This window comes from Salmo trutta, chromosome 22 (genome assembly GCF_901001165.1).
Source record: "Salmo trutta chromosome 22, fSalTru1.1, whole genome shotgun sequence".
Lineage (NCBI taxonomy): Eukaryota > Metazoa > Chordata > Actinopteri > Salmoniformes > Salmonidae > Salmo > Salmo trutta.
In genome coordinates this window covers 38,097,880-38,125,585 of record NC_042978.1, presented here as the reverse complement: position 1 = coordinate 38,125,585, position 27,706 = coordinate 38,097,880, and the positions used below count along the sequence as shown (strand labels likewise).

Here is a 27,706-nt window from a genome sequence, read left to right as displayed (position 1 = left end):
CCAAGTCAAAGTCAAGCACCCGCATCTTCATTTTCATGTGATGTCTCAGGCAGGAAGTTATGTTTTTTTAATGTGTTTTTGTAGTTTAAGATTCCAAAGAAGAGGAGATAGCAGTATGAATGAATAGGTCGGAGAGAATAGGAACAATGATAAGGTGGAATTCTTGTTGTTTTTTCTGTTGGCATTCTATGTGACCGGGAGAGTGACACCATTTCCAATTCTCACCCCTGCAACAGGCGGCAGGGAAGAGGACTGACTGACACACTCACACAAACACACACACTACATTATTTGCCCAGGCCATCTGTTACCCCTAAGGTCTTGGGTGTTCATTGGGCAGGCATGCCACTCTCTGAGACACAGGTCTCAGTCTGCATGACTTTTAATTGGCCTGTGTGTGTGTGTGTGTGTGTGTGGTGACCACTGTGGACACTAGTGGTGAAGGTTACCGGACTCTCATGCCAACTAGAAGCCAAGGGCGAAGGAAGGCTCAGGTCTTGGCAAGCTGTGTCAATCAGCGCAGAGTGCACTAACGTTATCTCAGGGTCGGGTTAGGGCACGCACACACACAGCACACACATACAGCGTACACACACACACTGCGTTCTCACAGATTAGGTTTATAAGGGAGAAGTCATACGTCTATATCGAGGAAGTGTTGACCCAGTTTAAGTGTTTTTCACCACTGCTTTAGTTCTCACACAGTTTACTATGAATTAACATGTTTAACCGGAATCCCAGGACATTCCCTGGAACTCTCTTCACATTTCTTGAAAAAATAAAATGACAAGACCTGAGAAATTACATTTTCCCCCAATATGGCACGAATGCAATTCCTCAAAAGAAAACACACCAGAAAGCGACCATTCTGGATTATTTAGGACCTATGCCGATTTTTGGGTGTCAAGGAGGCTGATGGCCAATTATACATAACAACAAAATGGCAATCATTTCATTTGAATGGTAAATGTCTTGATAAACTAGGTAAATGAAGATGGCATAGGCCTATTCACAATACAGGTGAATGCATATTCAATAGGAGTGTGTGCATGCATTGAGTTATTGAGCTTGTTTTGGGTGATCAGTGGAGTCTATGGTGCTACAGATGACAAACAATCTGTTTGTCTTCCATTTGGGACTTAATATTATCCTACTGATCAACAGCATTTGCAAAGAAGCACCACTCCCGCATGTCACACCTATATGGAAGGACATCATATAGCCATTGCTGTTAATTTGAGGATAAAGAAGAACATCTATGGGTCCAAAGTAATTTCATGATTTGATTTGTGATCGTGATGTGTGATCACTAGGGATGCACGCTATATCGGTGAAGATATCGGAATCGGACGATATTAGATAAAAATGCCAACATCGACATCGGCATGATGTCTAGTTTAACACCGATGTGCAAAAACTGATGTCAAAGCTGACGTGCATACCTATATAATGTAGGTACATGACGTAATGACGCCGCGTAAAATCTGGCGCTGCACATGCAACACAGCATTCCTAACCTAGCCCACAATGTCTGCTGTGTGGATCGAGCAGTCAACAAGTCGAGCATTCATTTGAAAGAGTAAGAACATTTCAGCGAGACAAGTCAAAGGCGAAATCCATTAACGCCAAGATAATAGAATTCATTGCCCTTGACAATCAACCGTTCTCTGTCGTGGGTGATGTTAGCTTTTGCCGACTGGTCGAGCACCCGTACATACTAACGTTACCAACTGCGCTTTTTTTCAGGTATTGCCCTACCGGAGTTACACAGTAATAGCGTCACTGCTATTAGCTTCACGATATGGGCCCCATGAGCATGCTGAGTCTGACAGCACAGTGGGTCATTGTGGATTTAGTACTGAGGAAAGTCATATTTCATGCTCATGAATGTCCTGGTTGTCATACATATGTCCCTGCTGCCATTTCAATGGCATTTGAGAATATGTTGGAAACTTGGAAACATGAACACACTAGCTAGCTCCATTCGAACAACTGACTGGAGAAATAAGCTCATAATTTGCACCTGCAGCAGACATGATACCCTCTTATGGCATTAAAACGCCTGCTCAACAAAACTGGCGACACAGGCTGTGAACAAGCGGTTCGGTGGCATTCTCTCTTTACTGTGCCACCACCAAGCTTCATGCTATGTACAAGGACCGCTACTTCGATGCAGACAAGAAACAGGGTTTACGTGAAATGTTACTGACACATCTGGACAAGATGGAAACGGACACAGTGACAGTGCGCACCGAGGAAGAGAGGCCACGGCCAGACAGAGCTGAAACTTCTCATGTTTGATGAAATCCTGGTTGAGAATGAAACGACTGAACAAATGAACAACAAAACAGCACAGCAAGTAAGTGAAAGAAATAGGTCTTGATTATGTTTTACTGATAATGGGGACAAAAGTAAATGCTAACAAAATAACTTTTTGGTCAGTGTGGTGTGTGTGTATAACCTTTATTTAACTAGAGAATTCAAATAAGAACAAATTCTTATTTACAATGACGGTCGACCCCGGCCAAACCTGGACAACGCTGGGCCAATTGTGCGCCACCCTATGGGACGCCCAATCTTGGCCGGATGTGATACAGCCTAGATTCGACCCAGACCCTGTAGTGATGCCTCTTGCACTGAGATGCAGTGCCTTAGATCGCTGCGTCCATGTGTGTGTGTTAACTATTTAACTGTACTAGAATGCTTAAAAGGCCACAAAAATGTTAAATATCGGTTATTGGTATCGTTTTTTGGGGGGGTAAGGAAAATAGCGGATATCGGTATTGGCCAAAAATGTCATATCGGTGCATCACTAGGGACCACTGGTGCTTATGAAACTAGTATTTTTTCTCATTATCTTTGACTAGGATTTGTTTGTTTTTTCAGCTGTCAGGACGCATCTCTTAACAGCTCAGCTGCCAGAACGAAATTCTAAACAATTCAATTGGCTAGTTCAGCTATCTGTCAAGAAATTGCAGGTTGTAACTTGATCCTACTGCTACGATGGGATAGAGCGAAGCTTTAACTCCGCTCCCTTTCACATCTCCTCACATCTCTCTCCATCACTCATATCACTTACTGCTGTTTACTGCTACTATGAGAACTAGTTCAATAGCGATGGCATTTTCTTATCAAGCCATAAATGGGCATAATATCTAACAAGGAGAGCGATGGTAGGAAAATGCACGATGCATGTTCTGTCTGAATGACTCAAATCTTCCCATAGTTCGCAAAGTGAGAAGGTACACACACGTGCTGATCTACAGCTTTTTTGGTCCATAAGCATGCAGGAAGATTCTTAGGTAGCTACACCTATTGCCAACCTTTATTTAGGCATTTTAAAACAGTTCCTTCTTTCTCTATTATGACAATCATCTAATCCAACTATTAACTGTCAATTTACCGATACGATTGTGGTTGGTCAGATCAGCACAACAGTAAATAGATAACATGGCTCGTTGCCGGAAATGGTGCATGTTCAAAATGATAACCCACTAACGTTAGCTAACTATGTTGGCTATTAGCTCCTATCTGATATATTAGCACCATGTTTATCTAGCCAGCTAGCTAGCATAGTAGCTAATATAGATAGCTATCTAACGCCACAGATGAAAGGGTTAGTTATCGTAATCTTTGCTAACAGGTCACATAGCTATCTGCTTAGCTAGCTAGCTATCTAGCTTATTGCATGCATGTCCGGGCACATCAACACAAGCCTTATTATTAGTGAATGTACTAAACTAATATTTGCAACAGGAGTTCGATTTTGGCCACTGTGTCTATTCATGCATTTCTCAATACTGCAACTTTCTGTTGGAGAATGATTTATCTTGCTGCTTGCTGCTGCTGATTTTCCCAGTTAGACATTCCTCGGGATTGTGCAGTGCTCGTGGCTCAGGCGGTAAGTTGCGGCTGGCCTAGCAGCAGTTTTGCTATGTAGAGGGACTATCGGCTAAGCCGATAAAGAAGGATCGATTGCCAATAGACTAGAAAAGGCCAATATCGGCCCGATATATCGGCTCGGCCGATTATCGCTTGTTCTCTAAATAGCACATTATCCAAATAGGCTGATCAAATCAAATCAAATGTATTTATATAGCCCTTCGTACATCAGCTGAAATCTCAAAGTGCTGTACAGAAACCCAGCCTAAAACCCCAAACAGCAAGCAATGCATGTGAAAGAAGCATGGTGGCTAGGAAAAACTCCCTAGGAAAAACTCCCTAGAAAGGCCAAAAACCTAGGAAGAAACCTAGAGAGGAACCAGGCTATGAGGGGTGGCCAGTCCTCTTCTGGCTGTGCTGGGTGGATATTATAACAGAACATGGTCAAGATGTTAAAATGTTCATAAATGACCAGCATGGTCAAATAATAATAATCATAGTAGTTGTCGAGGGTGCACGTCTTGTGAACAAGTCAGGGTTCCGTAGCCGCAGGCAGAACAGTTGAAACTGGAGCAGCAGCATGGCCAGGTGGACTGGGGACAGCAAGGAGTCATCATGCCAGGTAGTCCTGAGGCATGGTCCTAGGGCTCAGGTCCTCCGAGAGAAAGAAAGAAAGAGAGAAAGAGAGAATTAGAGAGAGCATATTTAAATTCACACAGGACACCGGATAAGACAAGAGAAATACTCCAGATGTAACAGACTGACCCTAGCCCCCCGACACATAAACTACTGCAGCATAAATACTGGAGGCTGAGACAGGAGGGATCAGAAGACACTGTGGCCCCATCCGATGATACCCCCGGACAGGGCCAAACAGGCAGGATATAACCCCACCCACTTTGCCAAAGCACAGCCCCCACACCACTAGAGGGATGTCTACAACCACCAACTTACCGTCCTAAGACAAGGCCGAGTATAGCCCACAAAGATCTCCGCCATGGCACAACCCAAGGGGGGGGCGCCAACCCAGACAGGAAGACCACGTCAGTGACTCAACCCACTCAAGTGACGCACCCCTCCCATGGACGGCAAGGAAGAACACCAGTAAGCCAGTGACTCAGCCCCTGTAATAGGGTTAGAGGCAGAGAATCCCAGTGGAAAGAGGGGAACCGGCAAGGCAGAGACAGCAAGGGCGGTTCGTTGCTCCAGCCTTTCCGTTCACCTTCACACTCCTGGGCCAGACTATACTTAATCATAGGACCTACTGAAGAGATAAGTCTTCAGTAAAGACTTAAAGGTTGAGACTGAGTCTGGGTAGGCAGACCATTCCATAAAAATTGAGCTCTATAGGAGAAAGCCCTACCTCCAGCCGTTTGCTTAGAAATTCTAGGGACAATTAGGAGGCCTGCGTCTTGTGACCGTAGCGTACGTGTAGGTATGTGCGGCAGGACCAAATCGGAAAGATAGGTAGGAGCAAGCCCATGTAATGCTTTGTAGGTTAGCAGTAAAACCTTGAAATCAGCCCTTGCCTTAACAGGAAGCCAGTGTAGGGAGGCTAGCACTGGAGTAATATGATCACATTTTTTGTTTCTAGTCAGGATTCTAGCAGCCGTATTTAGCACTAACTGAAGTTTGTTTAGTGCTTTATCCGGGTAGCCGGAAAGTAGATCATTGCAGTAGTCCAGCCTAGAAGTAACAAAAGCATGGATTAATTTTTCTGCGTCATTTTTGGACAGAAAGTTTCTGATTTTTGCAATGTTACGTAGATGGAAAAAAGCTGTCCTTGAAACAGTCTTGATATGTTCTTCAAAAGAGAGATCAGGGTCCAGAGTAACGCCGAGGTCCTTCACAGTTTTATTTGAGACGACTGTACAACCATCCAGGTTAATTGTCAGATTGAACAGAAGATCTCTTTGTTTCTTGGGACCTAGAACAAGCATCTCTGTTTTGTCCGAGTTTAAAAGTAGAAAGTTTGCAGCCATCCACTTCCTTATGTCTGAAACACAGGCTTCTAGCGAGGGCAATTTTGGGGCTTCACCATGTTTCATTGAAATGTACAGCTGTGTGTCGTCCGCATAGCAGTGAAATTTAACATTATGTTTTCGAATGACATCCCCAAGAGGTAAAATATATAGTGAAAACAATAGTGGTCCTAAAACGGAACCTTGAGGAACACCGAAATTTACAATTGATTTGTCAAAGGACAAACCATTCACAGAGACAAACTAATATCTTTCCGACAGATAAGATCTAAACCAGGCCAGAACTTGTCCATGTAGACAAGGCTACCAATGATGCATGGTAGCCTTTAGCCTAGAGTATTTACTTCATACAAAGTTGCCATAAATTCAAAGCACACGCATAATTGACACTGCCGTACTACACACGTGACCTGAATGCAGTTAATAAACCCTACAGGAAACCATATAGCCTATAAAATAACGTATGCCTCTTTGAGCTGTTATTGTGACTGCAGACAGTCACAAATGCAGAATTCACTACATAGGCATCTCTGTCACAGACAAAGTCTGTTAACAATTCATAGAGGCATGAGGGAAAATTCTATATTTTCCTGTCCTAAAGCCTAGGCTATTTTCCTGTCCAGTCCCAATCCCACTGAAACCCAAAATCCTGTCTCGCATGACAATTCCTAATTTTTTCTATAATCCATAGGTTGCATTATCAAAGCATATCGCTTGCCAATGTATGTCAAAATAGCGATATAACATTTCCCCCGCTTCTCTGCGCTGTCTCATACTTGCTGCCCATATGAGAGCTTCAGTAGAGAATATGTGATCGGTAAACGGTATGAAAGTAGATATGGATATTTTTAAAACAGGTTAAGATACCTTGATATTTAAACTATTTCCACTATTTAAACTGATATGTATAACCATCAACCCGATTTTGCCAAATATAGGAGATATTCTGTCATTCTTTGATGGAAGTTATTTAGCAAGCTTAGCAACTTTGGTCATTTGACTTTTGTTACTGCCGTTACAAAATGTGTATGATTCGACAACGCTTTACTCGGGGGGCTCTCTGTGCATGTTGAGCTCGCTCTGTGTCGGGATAGCCTACTGCTGAAATGCACTGAATTGAGGAACATAACGTTCAAAATTGATGAACGGTCTGTTTTGCAATTCACAACAATGTCATTGTCGATCAAAGATAGTTACTCTATCATTACTAAATATCAGTTTAATTTGCTCTGAAATCATTACATAGTGCCGCAGCCAAGCCGGCGAGGTGGTACAGTGCCCCTCTTATTTGGGAGAACCCTGGCATAGTGACCATACAGTATCTTGGTTTTAAACACTTTAAATGGACACTTCAGATTTTCGCTGTGATTTTCGCTGTATCCACAATGTGGATAAATATGAATTATTCCCGGTATTGAAACTTGGGTGATTTTCTGAAGAATATTAATCCCTACAGTTTACTGAGTTGATGTGTGATTGGAGTAACTTTTTCATATGTCACTGGTGTTCTAGAACCTGCACAAGTTATTTTTCAGTTGGTTCTTTCCACTGCTTGAGGCTCCATGGCAAAGGTTGTGACCTACATCAAGAGTATTTTTTGTTTGATATGAATGGCATATGCGTTTACAGTTTGAATGTGATGGTTAGAGACATAGTAGGAAAGGGACGGAGGAGTGTTAGAGGAAGGCGGTGCCGTGCCATGCATGATGAAGGTGTCAGAGGTGTTGAAGAGAAACCTGTAAATCTAGAGGAGCTGTGGTCTGGAATGTCCTACATGTTGGAACACGCTCCCTCTGTTATGGAAGACCCCTTAAAGGAGACAGCTCTGCAGTGACCAGCTCAACTCACGCTAGGCTAGCCTCTAATTCAACTTGAGCTAAGGCTAGCACTAACGCTAACATGCCATCCCCATGCTATGAGCCTATTCTCACTGACGAAAGTTTAAGCAGAGGCACTGCGACAAGATTTCAATTGACATAATATGTACATCAACTGTTTCAATTTACATGACATCCTTGTCTTCCTTACATTTCGTTGAGGCTGGCAACGTGGCATTCTTGCTCTGCAGCTCCAACTTACCGTAAACATCACAGTAGCCATTAGCCATGCAAACTATTCAACAATGCGAGCTTATGGTAGGTAGCAAGCTAAACAAAATTATTTCTGCATTCTCCTTAGCTACATCATAATAGCTGCATTAGCTAGTTAGCCGAATGCGGATGTTAGCTAAAACGGGGGAACTGCAGTGGGGGCGTCCCCAAAAATGTATAATAATGTACAATAAATTAAGACTACAGATTATTGAATGGGATAATATACACAATTTTTTGAGAATGATAATTTGAAACATACAGTTTTAATGAGTAAATGTATTTATACATGTTTTCATTTTGATAAGAGATGAAAGTACAATGGATTGAAGGTTATTTGTTGAGATAAAAATCTAAATGTACTGATTTTAAGGTTGTGTCATTAGATTTGGGGTGAGGTGGGGTCACGAAAAATGTTTGGGGAAAAAAATGGGGTCTCCAGAAATTGTCTGAAAAAATGGGGTACCCACTGAAAAAGTTTGAATACCAGGCTTCCGTTGATCAATATCATAGAAGTCTTTATATGAGGTAAAAAGCTCACTGTGACTAAAAGCATTGATAATTCTCTGGGGAATAAATCAGCTTCTTGCTTGCTTGCATAGCTAGCTAGATCATACCTTGCCTGGACGAGGTCTTCCCACTGTCCAGTCGAGATTCCCATTTTTTTCTCACCAGTGAGATGAATTTTTTTTTGTTGAAACTGCTAAAATGTATAGACATTTTCATTATATTTGTGACTTGTTATATTGAGTTTTCACCTGATACTTCAGTAACAGCCTGTTCCATTCTGAAATTGTTGCCATAGCTTAGCTTCAGGTGAAAACTCAATATAAGAAGTCACAAATATAATGAAAATGTCTATACATTTTAGCAGTTTCAAAAACATTGCTCTGCTATTACTATTTTTACTGTAGGAGTGTTGGGTTCAACAAGACAATTCTGTTGAGACTGCCGTGTTTGGAGGGGAGTGTTGTCGGGCAAGTGTGCACGAACTCCAGAGGTAGCTGTCCAGACGTGACAAGTTTGCAAGTTTACAATACAGTAATAAGTCTATTCTCAGGATTTTATTGGATACCTCTCGAGAATCTCCTTGAACTTTTGTCAATGTAAAAATGTCCTAAAGCTAACAGCCAATCTCCCTTTACTCAACACAAGCTAAAGCTAACATGCCAGTCACTTTACTCAGCACATGCTAAAGCTAACATGCCATTTACTTTACTCAGCACATGCTAAAGCTAACATGTCAGTCACATTACTCAGCCCATGCTAAAGATAACACACCATCCCTTCCAAGAAGACATTAGCTTAAGCCGAGCTAATGCAAAAACTTTGTTGGCTCGCTCAATGTAAACAGATTCCTGGCTTAGTCGTAGTAAATATTCAGTGGCCAAGCACTTTCTAAGATGCTTGTTATATCCTTGAAGTGTGTAGATTCAGTCTGTTTGAATTGAAGTTGGAATCAGAGAAGTGCACTGGCGGTTTTGTTCTCTCTTTAATGTATGTGTGTTCCCCTATGGAGATCAGAGTGTACAGTGAGGGAAAAAAGTATTTGATCCCCTGCTGATTTTGTACGTTTGCCCACTGACAAAGAAATGATCAGTCTATAATTTTAATGGTAGGTTTATTTGAACAGTGAGAGACAGAATAACAACAAAAACATCCAGAAAAACGCATGTCAAAAATGTTATAAATTGATTTGCATTTTAATGAGGGAAAAAGGTATTTGACCCCCTCTCAATCAGAAAGATTTCTGGCTCCCAGGTTTCTTAAAGGGAGTGCTCCTAATCTCAGCTTGTTACCTGTATAAAAGACACATGTCCACAGAAGCAATCAATCAATCAGATTCCAAACTCTCCACCATGGCCAAGACCAAAGAGCTCTCCAAGGATGTCAGGGACAAGATTGTAGACCTACACAAGGCTGGAATGGGCTACAAGACCATCGCCAAGCAGCTTGGTGAGGAGGTGACAACAGTTGGTGCGAGTATTCGCAAATGAAAGAAACACAAAAGAACTGTCAATCTCCCTCGGCCTGGGGCTCCATGCAAGATCTCACCTCGTGGAGTTGCAATGATCATGAGAACGGTGAGGAATCAGCCCAGAACTACACGGGAGGATCTTGTCAATGATCTCAAGGCAGCTGGGACCATAGTCACCAAGAAAACAATTGGTAACACGCTACGCCGTGAAGGACTGAAATCCTGCAGCGCCCGCAAGGTCCCCCTGCTCAAGAAAACACATATACATGCCCGTCTGAAGTTTGCCAATGAACATCTGAGTGATTCAGAGGACAACTGGGTGAAAGTGTTGTGGTCAGATGAGACCAAAATGGAGCTCTTTGGCATCAGCTCAACTCGCCGTGTTTGGAGGAGGAGGAATGCTGCCTATGACCCCAAGAACACCATCCCCGCCGTCAAACATGGAGGTGGAAACATTATGCTTTGGGGGTGTTTTTCTGCTAAGGGGACAGGACAACTTCACCGCATCAAAGGGACGATGGACGGGGCCGTGTACCATCAAATCTTGTGTGAGAACCTCCTTCTCTCAGCAAGGGCATTGAAAATGGGTCGTGGATGGGTATTCCAGCATGCCAATGACCCAAAACACACGGCCAAGGCAACAAAGGAGTGGCTCAAGAAGAAGCACATTAAGGTCCTGGAGTGGCCTAGCCAGTCTCCAGACCTTAATCCCATAGAAAATCTGTGTAGGGAGCTGAAGGTTCGAGTTGCCAAACGTCAGCCTCGAAACCTTAATGACTTGGAGAAGATCTGCAAAGAGGAGTGGGACAAAATCCCTCCTGAGATGTGTGCAAACCTGGTGGCCAACTACAAGAAACGTCTGACCTCTGTGATTGCCAACAAGGGTTTTGCCACCAAGTACTAAGTCATGTTTTGCAGAGGGGTCAAATACTTATTTCCCTCATTAAAATGCAAATAATTTTATATAATTTTTGACATGCGTTTTTCTGGATTTTTTGGTTGTTATTCTGTCTCTCACTGTTCAAATAAACCTACCATTAAAATTATAGACTGATCATTTCTTTGTCAGTGGGCAAACGTACAAAATCAGCAGGGGATCAAATACTTTTTTCCCTCACTGTATTATGAAGTGGCTTCTGTTCAAACCAATGAAAGTTGTTTTATATGCCATTATAAACTGGGTGTTTGAGCACTGAATGCTGATTGGCTGACAGCCATGGTATATCAGACCATATACTACGGGTATGACAACATGTATTTTTACTGCTTTAATTATGTTGGTAACCAGTTAATAATAGCAATAAAGCACCTCAGAGGTTTGTGGTATATGGCCAATATACCACTGCTAAGGGCTGTATCCAGGCACTCTGCTTTGCGTCGTGCATAAGAACAGCCCTTATCCGTGGTATATTGACCATATACAACACCCCCTTGTGCCTTAGCTTTATTGCTAAGCATCTTATATAATAGCATGTAGGCTGAACCAATGGACGCTATGATGGATTAATTCATTTTAAGTTCTATCATAGTTAATTGCACAAATATGTTTGGGGGGGTCATGAAATTCACAGTCTGTTTTGGTGATAGAAACTTTCAACTTTAAGGCTCGGTTTAAGGGATTTGGGTACAGGAGATGTCAGCAATTATTTCACAGTCAACAGTTGCTTTCTTTAAGAGTTAATAAAGTGCAGTCATTCAGTGTAGATGTGAGGAGAGGAAACCCAAGCCACAGCTCAGAGAGTTTGACTTTCAGGAAACTAATCTCAGTGGATTTCTAGTCCCTCACCATAGCCCATGCGCGCGCGCACGCACACACACACACTCATACACACGCACACACGCACGCACGCACACACACACACACACACACACACACACATACACACACACTGTGCCTTTAGGGCCCATGTCAATAAAATCAGCCAAGCAAAAAAGAAACTTAGTTTCAATCTAGTGAACTCGGAATAGCTGCCTTACGCAACTTTACAGGCCATGTGATTTCTGTTTGCTTAAGTTCCACTAATTTGATTGCACTGGTTAAAAATAAACGATTTATTCTGACACGCTGGTACTTTTTAATAGTACACTTCTTCAACCCTGCACACAAACACACATACACACACACACACACACACACACACACACACACACACACACACACACACACACACACACACCAACACCCAACTCTGGACCCTATGTATTTTGTTTTATAAGTGAAAACATTCTCAGTATCCAGTCTGTAATTTGGTGATTGTAGCGCAGCTTGCAGGAAATCTGTTTCCTTAAGGAAAAGAGAACTTGTCATTAGCGTCTACTGTGGAGGGGCTCGTCTGGGCTGAGAGGAGAAGGCACGTATCAAAACAGTCTTTACAGAGAGAAGACTGCCATGCGATGCGTGTTGCAACAGGACCCAGCTCTCAGCACTCAGATCCAGCCTGTCTGTTTCCCTCTCTCTTTCCCAGCAGGCAGCATCTGCTCATCAGCCCATGGCTTGTCAACACTGCCTGCGGAAAAACAAGACCTGTCAGACAAACAATCTTTGCATGATTTGCAGGGTTACTTGCTTTGCGATTTGTAAGAGATTTGGCTTCTCTTTTTATTATCGGTTAGGTAAACTGTACACACAGAGCTGCAAACTGTACAGACACACAGAGACATCTCTTGTTGCGTTGAATGGGGATGGTACTTTCTGAACCCTTTGAAAAATGTCACCACATTTTTATCTATCCCTATTGATGTTCATATCGCCGCTGGTTGTACTTATGTCAACTGACCAAACCATCCTCCTCACCCTCCATCCCATTTGCCTCATCCCTTCATCCCATCCTCCTCACCCTCCATCCCATTTGCCTCATCCCTTCATCCCATCCTCCTCACCTTCCATCCCTTCCTCATCCTCCTGATCCCTGGCACCTCTATTTTCACTACTGTCACGGCGGCTGTGATTTTTCAGATTTTCCCCCCGCTCTGTTTAAGGGAGCTCTGACTCTATCCCGTCTCTCTCTGTGTGATTTTCCGTTAGGTCTGAGCTCGCACATTCCCCAAGCTGACATTCCAGAGATGGGAAGTCATTGGAGGGGATGTGCCAGTGTTGCGAGGCGTTAGTGTTCCAAGGGGCCTGCAGGGCCTGCCACGTAATAATGACGGTTTGTGTTTTAGTCAAAATATAGCAGAACCAGCAGTGGAGAAAAATACCAAAAAACACATTTCTCATTCTGACTATCAGAGGTGAAATACAGACGTGAAGAAAGATGATGTGTTTGGAGTTTGAGTAGCGTGTGTGGTTGTATGTGAGCATGAGAAGAGAGGGGAAAGTCCCTACACATTTCACTATCCGAAGGCCAGGTAAGTCACTGTTGGTAAGTCACCTATGGTTTCATGATAGAGATGTTTTCATTTAAAGTAACAAAGACACAACGTTATCCTCGCAAGGCAAATATAATCAGGTAATCAAATGTTGGGTTTAGAAAACAAGTGGGAGGCTATGATTCAACAGGTTATAAAACATCCCCCACCGTTTCCATGGTGATAGTTGCCAGAATACCTCTTTGTGTCTTAAGGCTCCTGTATGAAGGGATACAGGTGAGCAGATGGTGGCAGTGAGATATCAGAATGCGCCCAAAATGGCACCCTATTCCCTACATACTAGTGCTTTACTTTTGACCAGATAATAGGATGCCATTTCAGATACAGCCTCAGTCTCTCCTGCTCTGCAGTCTGACATGTCTCTCTCGCTCGCTCTCTCTCTCTTTCTCTTACTCTCTCTCTCCTGCAGCTCTGATAGAGAATGTCCACTCCTCCTACTCCGACAGGCGCGAGGTTGGCGAGGGCAAGGCCAGCGAGCTGTCACTATGGAGACCCCCACTCAACACCATCACCGTTTCCAAGAAACGCAACTGGCTCCAGCAGAGCTCTGGGAGGCCGCATCACACTACCCAGGACGACTCCCAGTGCATTCTGGGAGCAGAGGAGGACAATGGACATGGACACACACCCCGACCCCCTCCTAGCCCCTCCCCGGAGTACCTAAAACCCCCCGGACCGCCGCCCTCTCGGCCCCTCCGCCTGCAGCTACCCCAGGTGAGCATGTGCCACGCCCGCATTGGGCCCCAGCCCAGGTGTGTGGACCCGGCCGAGGAGAATGATGCGGATGATGAGGGGGAGATCTGGTACAACCCCATCCCTGAGGATGAAGAACCAGAGCTGACTCACATTTACAGACCCACCGCCATCCCCCAGGTCAGACTGATGGTCCCTACGCGGCCCCAGGAGCCCCAAGCCCTCGAGGCACAGAGGAGGCCCAGCCGGGAAGGGGGGGCCGGACGGACCCTGGAAGGCTGCAGCCCTGACCTGGAGGGTGTGGGGGAGAGCCTGGGTGGCGGAGGTGGAGGTGGAGAGGGGAGTCAGCAGGGGAATGCTGTACATTCCATGGAGCCATCGGTACAGCTGCACAGACAGATGCTGCTCACATGCAAACCTCAGGAGGAGGGGCCATCCAGTTCCAGCAGAGCCACAGCTGCAGGTAAATAACCTCTAGAACTACATCTATCCATCTCCCTCCTCCTAGTCTTACTCTCTTTCTAATCTACTTTCTCTCTTCTTTTCTTTTCTTTTACTATCCCTTTCTCCTCTTTCTCTGTACTCACCTCTTTCCCTTCCTCAACTTAGTGCCGGCGGCTGTCTGTCTGTCTGTCTATCTATCTGTCTCTCAGTCAATCAGTCTTTCAATCAGTCTTGAGACACCACCCACACACACATACCTCTCCTCTCTCTAATCATATCTCTACATAGTGGTGTCAGTCATTAGGCTAGCTAAACCCAGCCAGACATTAGTTAGCCAGGTGGAATTAGTTGGCATTCCTGAAGGGAATAAATATTTTTGTCTTTTGACTGAAGGTCATTCCCGGGATTAAGCAACGCTGTAGACTAGGGCTGTCCGAGTTAACCAATTTACTGAAGTTCACTTTTTGTCATTTCAGTGCACAATTTGTTTATTTATTGTGATTCATCGCATTGTCTGAAAGCATTCAAAATACACTGGGTGTGTGTGGGTGGCAGGCCTGGAATTTTGTGATTTTAGTGGTAAGGCCATTTGGCCTTAAGAGGTTCCCAATCTACCAGGGCACCAAGGCCATCTGCTAGGGCACCAAGGCCATCTGCTAGGGCACCAAGGCCATCTGCTAGGGCACCAAGGCCATCTGCTAGGGCACCAAGGCCATCTGCTAGGGCACCAAGGCTATCTGCTAGGGCACCAAGGCCATTAACCAAAATAGCCAATTAAATTGCTTTGAAAACAGAAAAACAGTTGATATTCTCTTAAAAAACATAGGTCTATGTAAATGTACATAAATAATTAGCCTACAGTACATCTAAAGTGTGCCTCCCTCATGTCAGCATCAGACCGATGCTGACATGAGGGAGGCGCCAGAAAATGTTGCCACACTTTAATGAGACTTTTAATTACATATACTGTATATATAGGCTAAACACCGGTCATGTTTGGCAAATATAATCTAGGATCATTCTTAATAAAGGCTTGATTCTGTCGACATACAGTGCATTTGGAAAGTATTCAGACCCCTTGACCTTTTCCACATTTTGTTACGTTACAGCCTTATTCTAAAATAGATTATAAAATTATTCCTCATCAATCTACACACAATGCCCCATAATGACGAAGCAAAAACAGGTTTTTAGAATTTGTTGCTGTCCCGTTTTTTTCCTCCATTTTATGAGGCATGTCTTACCATGTTCCGACCATAGGAATGTTAAGGGGATTCTTTTATAAACACTTCCTCATATGTAATTGAAACCAGTATTTCTTTCATGTTGTCAACTTTCTTTCATTGTCCAGCAGCCAAAGGCACAATCCTAGTCATATTACCAACCCATGCTAGTTGTTGCGTCTTGTCCCAAAGCCGCTCCTGCGTTGTCTTGGCTGTGTGCTTCGGTCGATGTCCTGTTGAAATAGTTTATCAACATTTTAAGCTTAAACATTCTGATCTGTTGCATCAGCCTCATTGCTTTTTAAAGTTTTTGTTTTATGTACAGAGGTTGAATTACTTTGGGATCTATCGCGTCCCAGAACTGTCCCAGAGTATGTTTAGAATATTTTTTTCTCGCACAGAAGGACAAGCTGACCAATAGAATATGTCAATGTTTTTACATAGGCTAGTGCTTTTGCTGTTCGTTATTCATCTTGTTGGCTGACGAAAAGTAAATGTGGACAATTCTTCTAACATCTTCAATATGCACCTCGGAATTGGATAAGAAGGATGCGCACCTTTGCATCCCCGGTGTGTCTTCACTTGTAGCCTACTTTGGAGCCTGTGAGAAGGACCAGATCATGTGACGGGCATTGGCTAATAAGAATGTAGATATTTGAGAGACCCAAGTGAGTGAGAGGTGCTTCGGAGCGTGGGGATTGGCAGCCGGGAGAAAGGAAAGGAATTATTATATTCAGCCCAAGGGCACAATGGCCACTTTGGCCGCAAGACATTAATTATTTTAGGCGTCATTGCTGGGAAATTTGAGGCCTGTGTGTGTGTGTGTGTATGTTTCAGTGTTGAGACTGCGCAGCATGATTTTAACTATTATGTAGGGTGTCAAATCAAAAATGCATATTTTGACCAACTTCTTGTCTCTATCATAATCTGTCCAAACTTTATTGAAGTTTTTACCCTTGTAGCATGGCCAGAATTAGGGTGACTAAATCAATGGAGGTAAGAGAAAAAAAGTGGTAAAAAAAAATCTGGAAAATTGCTTTGCGTCAGTAAGGCTGGATTCTGTACAATAATAACATCTGCATGGCAACCGGACAGGCTCATCTTTCTTCTCAAATCCGCAGGACATAAAACAATATAGAGGTAAGATGGATATCGATTTAGAGACATGACGTAGTATTTTCATATTTTAGTATACGTTTAATTTGAAATTTCTGTTCTTTTTCGAAGATAGCGCATCAAAACAAGTGTATCTCTGTGAAATGTCAACAGAGCACTGAGCAGCATATAGCAAGCATTTTATTTTCAAGCCTTTTACATTTATTTCAGCTCATGTCATGCTAATTTTGCTTTGAAGACGACGACCACAAAATGTAAAATCATCAAAAGTGTTTACGAGAAACCTGCACCGCTATGTCAACAGAGCTCAGTACTTATTATCTGGTGTATTAGGTTACTACTTTTTGGATATAATGTTAGTATGTTAGGGAAAAACCCACTGAACGATTCAGAACATAAAAAATGGTATTTGTCTTCACATAAGGAATTGAAATTTCAGCACCAAAGTGCGTTTTCACCCACTCTGGGCAGAGATATTGTGATGACAGCTCCTACACAACTCTCTTAATACGTTGTATTTTTTATTTTTTTACTTCTTCTTTTGAGTGCTCTGATGTGGCAACACGGTTGTTTGGACATTTTGACAAATCTTGAAGTGAACCCATAATTATGACTTTTAACTACTGTCTTCTATGGCACGCAAAAGAGCTTTCTGGTTGTTGAACGCAAAGCGAAGCTGAATAGCAAGGATATACTTATCCCTTCCGCATAATTGGCAGCAGCCATAGCAACAGAAGTTCTTTATGAAAGTCATAATAAGCCTGACACGTGCACTGGTGTTGCTCACTTCACTTTGACTAAATGTATTAGTGAAAAGAGCAAACTACCAGATATCTATTGGTAATACTAGTTGGTTAGAAGTTTTAAAAGTATTAAAACACTTTTTACATTTGTTTGAGTGAACAACAGCAAATGTTTTGGAACCTCCTTCATCTTACATCTCCAGTCTTGTCTTGGGGACATTCCCTCCAAAACAATGTGTTCTGAGGGGACATCCTCTCTCTGAACCTTTTTTGTGAGAGTGAGTGACATAACACAAGCGTTGATTGACAGGTGGCGGCCAACAGCTAGAGCTCGGCCAATGGGTAACAACAAAGCCCCGGCTCACAGTGACATCACATGCTGAGTGGCCAAAGTCTCAGTCATGTAAGACTTTACATGCAGGATCAGGATTAGGCTTAGGCCAGGGCCTGAGGGGGGTCTCAGTGTTCCAGCACATGAATGCTGGAATAGCCACAGACACTGATTATAACCAATTAAAACTAAGCTATTTTCTGCTCTTGTCATTTGATATGGTACAGTGTGAAATTCCAGATATTTCCCACAGTCTTTCATGGTTAAACGATGAAAGGGTAAAGCACGTAGAAAGACTCCTCAGTGTAGAGAGAAGTTGCATGATTATTCTGTTGGTTTATCAATCTGTTCTAATTCTGTGAATTGTGTGTGAATTGTGTGTGATTGATCTGTGACTGAGACAGAAAGCCATTTACAGGAACTTGTGTTAATGAGTCAGTATGTTGTTGTGTTGTGTGGAATGTGGCGTCCTTGTGATAGTGTTGGTTGCCTAGTTATCTGGGAGATGTGCTGCTTGCTGTGTTCTGTGTTGTGAATGGTGGGGAGTGTTCAGTGACTGTTTTGTGTTCCAGTGTTCCACTCCGGAACTCCCTGCTCGTTGTTGACTTTGCGGTCGGCTCCTGTGGGTTAGCCGACGCCACTCCACACTTCAACCCGTGTCTCAACAAAAAAGAACCTACCGCATTACGTGTCATCAAAGAGAAAGTGTGTGTGTGTGTGTGTGCTACTACGTTGTGTGTGTGCCAGCTAGGCACCCAGTGAGAGGTGAAGTTACCTATTTATCCGTCAGTCAGTCACAGTGGTTGTGAACGGCGGTGAGGTGAGCCCTATAATAATAATAATGATGACGATGATGACGATGATGATGTATGTGTCCAGGTCTCTGTAAAGTGGTAAAAATACTCCCATAATCCTTTGGGATGTAACAGGAGCTGACTGCTACATCTAAATGAGACGCTGTCACGGCAGGAAGTGGGAGGGTGACAGGCCGTGTTTTGGGTTTGCAGGAGGACAATGTATCAGACATGTCCCTGACTTAACCCTTGTGTAGTCTTAACATTCTGTATACTCCCCTTGTCCTAAGGGTAAAAAATGCCCTGCCTTCACTAAACCCCTAAAATAAAGCAGCTTAATTGAATTTTAAACCCCAAATCTATTTTGCATGAAGAAACAACCTGTCATTCATCACAAACTTTGTGAATATCTGGGTTTTCCCTCTTCACAATGCAGAAAGACTGTATTTAATCAGCGGACACCACTTGTTTTTATTACAACACACCTGTCATAATTGTTTTCTTTACTTAAGTAGAGGTTTATTATTATTATTGCTAAAGATACTGTATAGGTGTAAACATAATTTCTTTAGCAAGAGATAGCACTTGTATAGCCTAAGAAAGTATCAGAAATGTGAAGAAAGTAGTTTTGAATGCATTTTATTGAAGGGAAGCAATAAATAACAGTCTTGAACTTTTTTGGCAACATAGTGATATATTCTTATATTCTGTACAATGAGGAACTCAAATACAAAATACTAGTCGTCTCCCATTTTTTGAGCCATTGTCCCCACCCACAAGGTGTATAAACAACAACAATAAATATGAATAAAATAAGATAATAGATACAAAACAAAAACGTGAAGAACATAAATCAGTCAACTCTAATTAGCACATGTAGGACAGTGTGCAAGTGTGTGAGCATGGACTTTGCAGATATTCTCACGTGCAGCACATAGTATTTGTTTTACAGTCCTTTGGGGGGCAGAATTGGAATCTCCTCCTCTTGCCTGTCCCAGCTGCAGTCTCAGGTGGATCAGGACAAGATTCAGCCCCCTGAACAGCTTTCACAAGCGCTGCAGAGGCTGCTGTGCAGGGGAGGCGCTCACTTCTTTGAATGTGTGGGGTTACAAGTGCCTTTCCCAGCTGCTCCAGGAACACCCTCCTCTTGTTCAGCTTATCAGGCATCCAGGTAGGATTGATCGTGTTCCATATCACGAAGGCATTGTATGAGGACACATCAATCATTTTATGGAAGATGACCAGGGGCCAGCGGGCAGTCATTCTCCTGCAGCTGTAAGTTCTAATCACCTTGTCCAGGTTGTCCACACCTCATTTGTTGTGGTTGTAGTCCAGGATGATGGCTGGCTTCCTGTCCTCACGATCACTGATCTCAGCCGTTTTGTGCAGTGTGCTCAGGAGGACCACATTCTTGTTCCTCTTTGGGAGGTAAAAACTAGAGTGGTGGTGGGGGTGAAGGCAAACTTTGATAAGAAGGCCTCTCTCCCCCTTGTTGCAAGGAGTGCAGGGGGGAGCTCAGGCTTGTTCTTTCTAACTGTGCCAACCATGGTGATCTTCCTCTTCAGGAGCTGCTGGCTGAGTTCATAAGAGGTGAAGAAATTGTCACACGTGACATTGTGTTCCCTTAGTCCATCTGTCACATCAAGCACAACCCGCATCCCCTGGTTCTTCCCCGGGCCTCCACTGGTCGGCTTCCCTGTGTAGACTTGCATCTTCCAAGCGTAGCTGGATTGTGCATCACAGGCCACCCATATCTTGATGCCATACTTTGCTGGCTTGCTGGGCATATACTGCAGGAAAGGACAGTGACCTTTTGGCAAAAGGGATTACTATCAGTAATTAGTATCAGTGTCACAGAAAACAATCACATAAATCAGTGATATTACAGCAATACATAATAAAATGAACATTTTATTACATTACAGATATGAAAATAAAAATGTACCTCTCAATGGAACCAGTTGCTCATCCACTGTTACTTCAGGCCCAGGGTTGTAGAGGTATGGCAGACGCTCCACCCTCTTCTCCCAGACCTCTCTTGTCAAATCGTAGCATTCTTGAGAAAGTGTGAAAGACTTTCAGTGGCATTGTGGCACGGAAAATCGACCTTCCACTCCCTGCATCCCAGAGACTACATGTAGCCTCGCCTCAGGGCCTATACACACCCGCTAAGACTAGCAGCCCTAGGTAGGCACATAGGTCAATCTCATCCATCCTTTTCCAGTTGTCTCCATATTTACGGAAACCCTCCAAATTTGTCATCTCCAGGATGATTTTTTCTATGGCTGGTGTGATGAACATGTAGAATGTTGAGGTGATGTCCTGGGCATGGGAAACTGCATGTCTTGTGGGCTCTGGGGTCATCCTTATGACATTTTGTGCTGCCATCCTGCCCTGGTTGTCATATGGTGACAAGGACCATGTTATTTTGCTGTTCTTTGACAAAAATGTCTCTCTTTAAGCTTGGGGGATTTCTTCTTCATCTGAAGATGATGCATCGTGCTCTTGGTTGTATTCTTCCCCATCTTCTTCTTCAGATACCTCCTCCTCTTCTAAATCATTGTTCTCTTGTTCCTCCTGGACATCTGAAAAAATCTGATCTACGACCTGTTGTGCACTGAGACTCATGGCTTCAGCAAAGAGAGAACTGGGGGGACTGTCATCTGCAGCACCTTTATAGCCTCTGACTACATTCCCCATTAGTAAACAATGCTTTCAAGAAATGTTTATTTTGTCTGAAATGTTGTTAATTTTGTCTGTGAACTTGAGTCATGTGTGGGGTCGTGGAGGGGAGATGGTGCACATGCACAAAAAAGTTTTAGTTTGGTCTGAGTTCATCAGTAGCACACATAATCTCAATTTCTCATTGTGTGTGTGTGTGTGTGTGTGTGTGTGTGTGTGTGTGTGTGTGTGTGTGTGTGTGTGTGTGTGTGTGTGTCTGTGTTTTTTGTGGTGTGTAAATTATTCTATAACTGCCGGGTCAAAAAGGACCCTAAGACAATTTGTACCCTGGTGGCGTACAGCTTTCATGGAAATATGAACAAAGGCGATGTTTTACTTTTTCTAATGTTGGGGTCACTCTAGGAAAAGTAATCCAATTTCAAGTTGAAAAAATATAATTTAGGGGTTTTTCTCTGCTGTTAAACGTAGTGGGGGGTCATTTTTGACCCTTAAGACAACACAAGGGTTAAGCAGGGTGTACTATTAGCTGGTTGGTGGGGCTATTGGGAGGGGAGGTAAGGTTGAGAACTTAAGTTTAAAGGACAAATGTCTGCTGTGCTGTGTGATTTGGCCTTCTAGTCGTGAGTGACTGACTGACTGGTCATGGAATTGTTTCACCCCTCTCCCCACAGGGAGTAATGGAGACCTGTCACTCAATCTACTTTCCACAGGCTACAGGGAGGAACAGACATGGGGGTAGTATGGTCACTGCTTTCAGTAATGCCATATTGTCCACATGCAGCCTGGAAAAGAAGGCCCTAGATTAGAATAAAAGGGGGATAGAAGAATGGAGAGGGGAACTATAGTGTCCTAGGTTTTTGTGATGCCTACATCCTATCACCCTCCTCCTCTTCTCTTCTCCTTTATAAAGTCTCAATCCCCTCTTCACTACGAGCCAAACCCGCTAGCACAGAGGGCTACTTTATTACAAGTGGCTAAAAATGGATAACACTTTGTTACTGGCTTTGAATAATAAGAGTGTCTGTTGAATAATAATTAATTTATGCACGTTAGATTAGAATGACCCAGTCCAACACTAGACCTTCTATCTCTGTCTGTCTGTCTGTCTGTCCGGCTGGTTGGTTGGTTCTTTTTCCTAACCGGATACACCCTAGACTCCTCATAGGGCTGTCATTGACTGCTCCTTTGTATGGCTGAATGCTGTGTTTGTATGGAGGATAATGATGGATGGACTATAAAGAGCATGTAGAGGCAGGTGTGTGTTCCCATAGCGCCTGGACAGGAAATCTGGAAGTTGGGCCTATGGGGTCAAATGTGGTCAGAGCTATTTTTATGGTTGTTTGGATCGGATCAGCCTGCGAAAGTGAAGCGCTGCAGTAAATGAAGGATAATTTCATTAATTTTGACTCTGGGGATCACAAGAGTGAAAATACACACATACACACACACACTGTTGTTGGAGTTACAGAGGATCTCTGGGCTGAGTTGGAATGCCTGTGGCAGTAGCCTTAGTCTACATAGAGAGCAAGACAAGCTGCGTTGGCAGGTAGCCATGTTGTTGTGCTATTGGGAGTATAGAAAGCATAGGGCCTGCCTGCCATGCCTGGCTATGGGTGCATCCCAAGTGGCACCCTGTTTCCTATTTAGTACACTATCAGGCCCATAGGGTACTGGTCAAAAGTAGTGCAGTAGTGCACTGTAGGGAATAGGGGACGTATACTATATTTGGTCACCATACTATATTTGGTCACCATTGTAATGAAACACCTCCCTTGGCTGCTGTGGCCTCTGAAAGGATTCCAGCAAGGAGGCCTCAAGGAGAGGAGAGCCACCAATACAGTGTCTCTGTCTGTGTCCCAAATTGCAGCCTTTTCCCTATACAGTGCACTACTTTGATCAGAGTCCTATGGGCCCTGGTTGAAAGCAGTGCACTAGAGAACAGGGTGCCAGAGAACAGTGCACTAGAGAACTCTCTTTCCTTCTCTGTTTGTGTCTATAATGAGTGTGTGAGAGTTTGCATGGGAGAGGGCAGTTCTTCACTTTAAAATTAATGCCAAAAAAAAACAATGATCGCAAAGTTAAAGGGATATTTGGGGATTTTGGCAATGAAAGCCATTATCTACTTCCCCAGAATCAGATTAACCCGTGGATGCCATTTTTATGTCTCTGCGTGCAGTTTGAAGGAAGTTGCTAACTAGCGTTAGCGCAATTGCGTTAGCGCAACTAGCGTTAGCGCAATTGCTAACTAGCATTAGTGCAGTTAGCATTGGCTGGCGAAACTACCTCTAACTTCTTTCAAACTGGATGCAGAGACATACAAATGGTATCCATGTAGCAACAGTCATCACAATTGTTAAAACAGTTGGACAATATATGAAGATACTGTCGTTCTGCCCCTGAACAAGACAGTTAACCCACTGTTCCTAGGCCGTCATTGCAAGTAAGAATTTGTTCTTAACTGACTTGCCTAGTTAAATAAAGGTTAAAAATGTGTATTTTTTTTATAAATACTAAATCCATCAGATATTGACAGAATTATAGCATATTAAACATTTTACTGGCACGGACAAATAATTAATGAAGTTCAGGAATTTTGTTGGGAATTCAGGTATTCAATTTATTGTCAAATATCATTTATTTTTCTTAGAATGCACTCATATTTACATTTTCTAATGGTATTAGGTCTTTTTTTATATATATTTTGTGCTAAAATAAAGTTATATGTGCAGCTTTTGCATAAATACACTGGGTGTATTTGCATGTATTAATACATTAACATAAAGGAGTGGAAAAGGGTTGCAACACCAACAATGCGCTGTCTGCATTGCTTGCTGTTTGGGGTTTAGGCTGGGTTTCTGTATATCACTTTGTGACATCGACTGATGTAAAAAGGGCTTTATAAATACATTTAATTGATTGATTGGTCTAGGCCTATCTGCACTGTCTAGACTGCCTTATTAATTACTGTTGTTGTCAAATTCTGTTGCATTATACAACAAATGTGTCAATAGCAGGATGCCCTCAGATAAGTCAACACGCTTGGCTCTAGATTACACCTATCTATACATACTTAACATTGTTTGCAAAATCAGACATACTATCACTATAATTAGTGTTAATTTTCAGAAGTTGCTTTCATTTCAGTGCAACTAATTTGTAAGCATTTGAACTGTATTAAATTATTACTTTTTTAAATTCCACCAAAGAATGTACACCCATCAAAATAAAAGTCTCTTCTCTTTCTTGTGATGTTAGTGTCGATGAGGCGTTAAATCCCAGACTAAGCTTTAGTGTTCTTATAGATTCAACGGAAAGGCGATGTATTCCATTGAAACCATTTCAGCCATTACCGGGTTGTGTTTGACAGGTAATTCCAAACATTTACGTGGTCGTTAACAGGAATAACGACAGTCACGAGCAAGAGTATGAGAGTCTCAGGAGTAAAATGAAAGCAATCAATCCAGCAAGATTTAAGTGACAAGGGATTTTGGACCCCTCAAACACAGGAAATAGATGGTTGAAAAAGACAGATCTTTAGGTGGCCGGGGCATGCATGTTGCTAATCCATGAGTTCATCTGATTTTGGGGAAGTAGATAAAGGGCTTCTTTGCCAAAATCCCGAAGTATAACTTTAAACAAACCATACAACTCTATGCACAAGGACTGCAATATGCAGAAATCGTTCCTCCATTTCCTGGTTGAAAAATGTGAATAGTTTGCCTAATTTCAGTTTATGTGACAAAACAAGTAAGTGTAAAAAAATCATTGTACCATCTAAACCGCTGTGAAATATATTTTCAATAATCAAAAATATTGTATTTTCAGCTGTTTGAAGCTGGTGTACCAAACCGAAAGTAAAAGATGCAAAAACGAAACTTAAGAACGGGAACATTTCTATGTGAATTTGGTCGGGTCGCACCAAAAGTTACATATTGCAGCTTTAAAACCTGTTGAGGCCAGGGGGCAGGATCTAATCCCGGTATTGGGATTCATTGTCATGTGACCATGGCGGGGAATTCAAAACTGCAAGAGTAATCATTTCAAATAATCAAATAATCAACTATTTTCCTCCATTTGAAAGATATATCTCCTAAATCTAACCACGCTGTCCGATTTTCAGAGGCATTACGGAGAATGCATAAAGTTAGGTTATGTGAGGAGAGTACATTGACAATAGCTGCGTGTAATGTTTAGCCAATTCAAAGAAGGGCATCAACAGACAGAAAACTAGCTAGAATTATGCACTTACCTTTGACAATCTGCATCAGATGACACTCATAGGACATTATGTTATACAATACATGCATTTTTAGTTCCATCAAGTTCATATTTATATCCAAAAACAGCATTTACAGTCGCGGTGAAATTCAGAATTTTTTTCGGCTCGAATGCACCCAGTGAATCCAGCATTACAAATCACGGAATTACTATTCGAAAACATTGGTAAATTATAATATTGTCATTCAAAGAATAATATATTATCATCTCGTAATTGCTACCGAATGGCCAGATCTCAAAATAACTTTACTGGGAAATCACATTTTGCATAAACTGGGTACTATGCTAACAACAATAAGCTATATGCTAAGCTAAGCTAAGCTATACCGTTAGCATTAGCATCATCTAATATCGATAATAACATTCTAAATATCCCCTTACCTTTGATTATCTCCATCAGAAGGCGCTGCCAGAGATCCCAGGTCCAGAACAAATGTGGTTTCTTTTGACAAAGTTCATAATTTATGTCCAAATAGTTAGCGTTCAGTAGGCTCCCACAAAATGAGGTGGGCAGTGTAAAGTCACGTCGAAAAGCTAAAGAAAACCTAGTAAATAATCTATTTACGTTTGTTTAAACATGTCAAACGTTGTTTAGCATTAATCTTTTGGTCCATTTTTTACGTGAAACATCAGTAAACATCGGTAATATTTTCACACAACCTATCAAGTGTCTAGAATAAACGATAATGACAAAGACACTCTTCTCAGATTCATGCGCAGGCGCAAAAAATGAAGTGATGACGTGTCAACTTGTAAGCTTTCTAATTCGGTCTGTATTCATGACAGATGCTTCCAACAACTTTCTAAAGATCGTTGACATCTAGTGGAAGCCGTAGGAGTTGCGAACTGAATCCTTTCTCACTGTGGTATCTTTAAAACAATGACACTAAATAGTACAGTCACAAAATTCTCATTTTTTTAAATCTATTTTTCACAGGTTTTTGCCTGCAATATGAGTTTTGTTATACTTACAGACACCATTCAAACTGTTTTAGAAAATTCAGAGTGTTTTCTATCCAAACCTAAACAATAATATGCATATTCTAGCTTCTGAGTTGGTGTAGGAGGCAGTTAAAAATGCGCACATATTTTTTTCCAAAATTCTCAATACTGCCCCCTGGCCTCAACAGGTCTTTGCCAAAATCCCGAAGTATAACTTTAAACAAACCATACAACTCTATGCACAAGGACTGCAATATGCAGAAATCGTTCCTCCATTTCCTGGTTGAAAAATGTGAATAGTTTGCCTAATTTCAGTTTATGTGACAAAACAAGTAAGTGTAAAAAAATCATTGTACCATCTAAACCGCTGTGAAATATATTTTCAATAATCAAAAATATTGTATTTTCAGCTGTTTGAAGCTGGTGTACCAAACCGAAAGTAAAAGATGCAAAAACGAAACTTAAGAACGGGAACATTTCTATGTGAATTTGGTCGGGTCGCACCAAAAGTTACATATTGCAGCTTTAACAATTTCAACAGAAAATGATGCAAAAATATTGTATTTTCAGCTGTTTGAAGCTGGTGTACTTGAAGAAAAGTGCAGATGCAAGGTTTGGTAACAGAATGACAGCACAAACAGCACACACCATAATTCTGTTATCAAACTTTGCATCTGCACTGTTCTTCAAGTAAATGAGTCTCTGTTACCGTGGAATTGCCTAGGGGTAATTAAGGACATCAACTTTGTCTCCTATCACCTTCTGTCAGAGGAAGTATACTGATACACGCACAGTTACTGTTACAAAACACACTAACTTTCTCACACTGCCGTATTCACACATACCATGCCCCCCCCCCCCCCCACACACTCAGTCTCTCTTTACGCACACACACACACACACCGCTCTCTCGCTTAGCACCTGTCTGGACCCAGAACGTTATTAAAGGCAATCAAGGGCCATAAATTCCTTTTCTTTGTTAGAGGGGTGTCAGTGACAGTCTGCCCGGTGTGGGCCTGGGGGGGTCATAAGGGAGAGGGGGGTGTATAGGGGCGACACTGGTCACCCAGCTTCGGTTCCAGCGTGCGGAATGCAACCCTTTGCCCTTTGACCCTATGAACATCCCCCCCGGGGCTTAAGTATCAAACAGTTCCCCTGA

General features: G+C 42.5%; 1 protein-coding gene across 3 annotated transcripts in view; it reads left to right on the top strand.

Annotated features, from left to right (window-relative positions):
• Positions 1–27,706, top strand: part of syde2 (synapse defective 1, Rho GTPase, homolog 2 (C. elegans)) — a 73,526-nt gene that overhangs the window by 7,367 nt on the left and 38,453 nt on the right. For all 3 annotated transcript variants that reach the window (XM_029707921.1, XM_029707922.1, XM_029707920.1), the window contains exon 2: positions 13,711–14,457. In XM_029707921.1, coding sequence (XP_029563781.1) covers positions 13,711–14,457 — 747 coding nt within the window. The remainder of the gene's footprint in view (positions 1–13,710; positions 14,458–27,706) is intronic.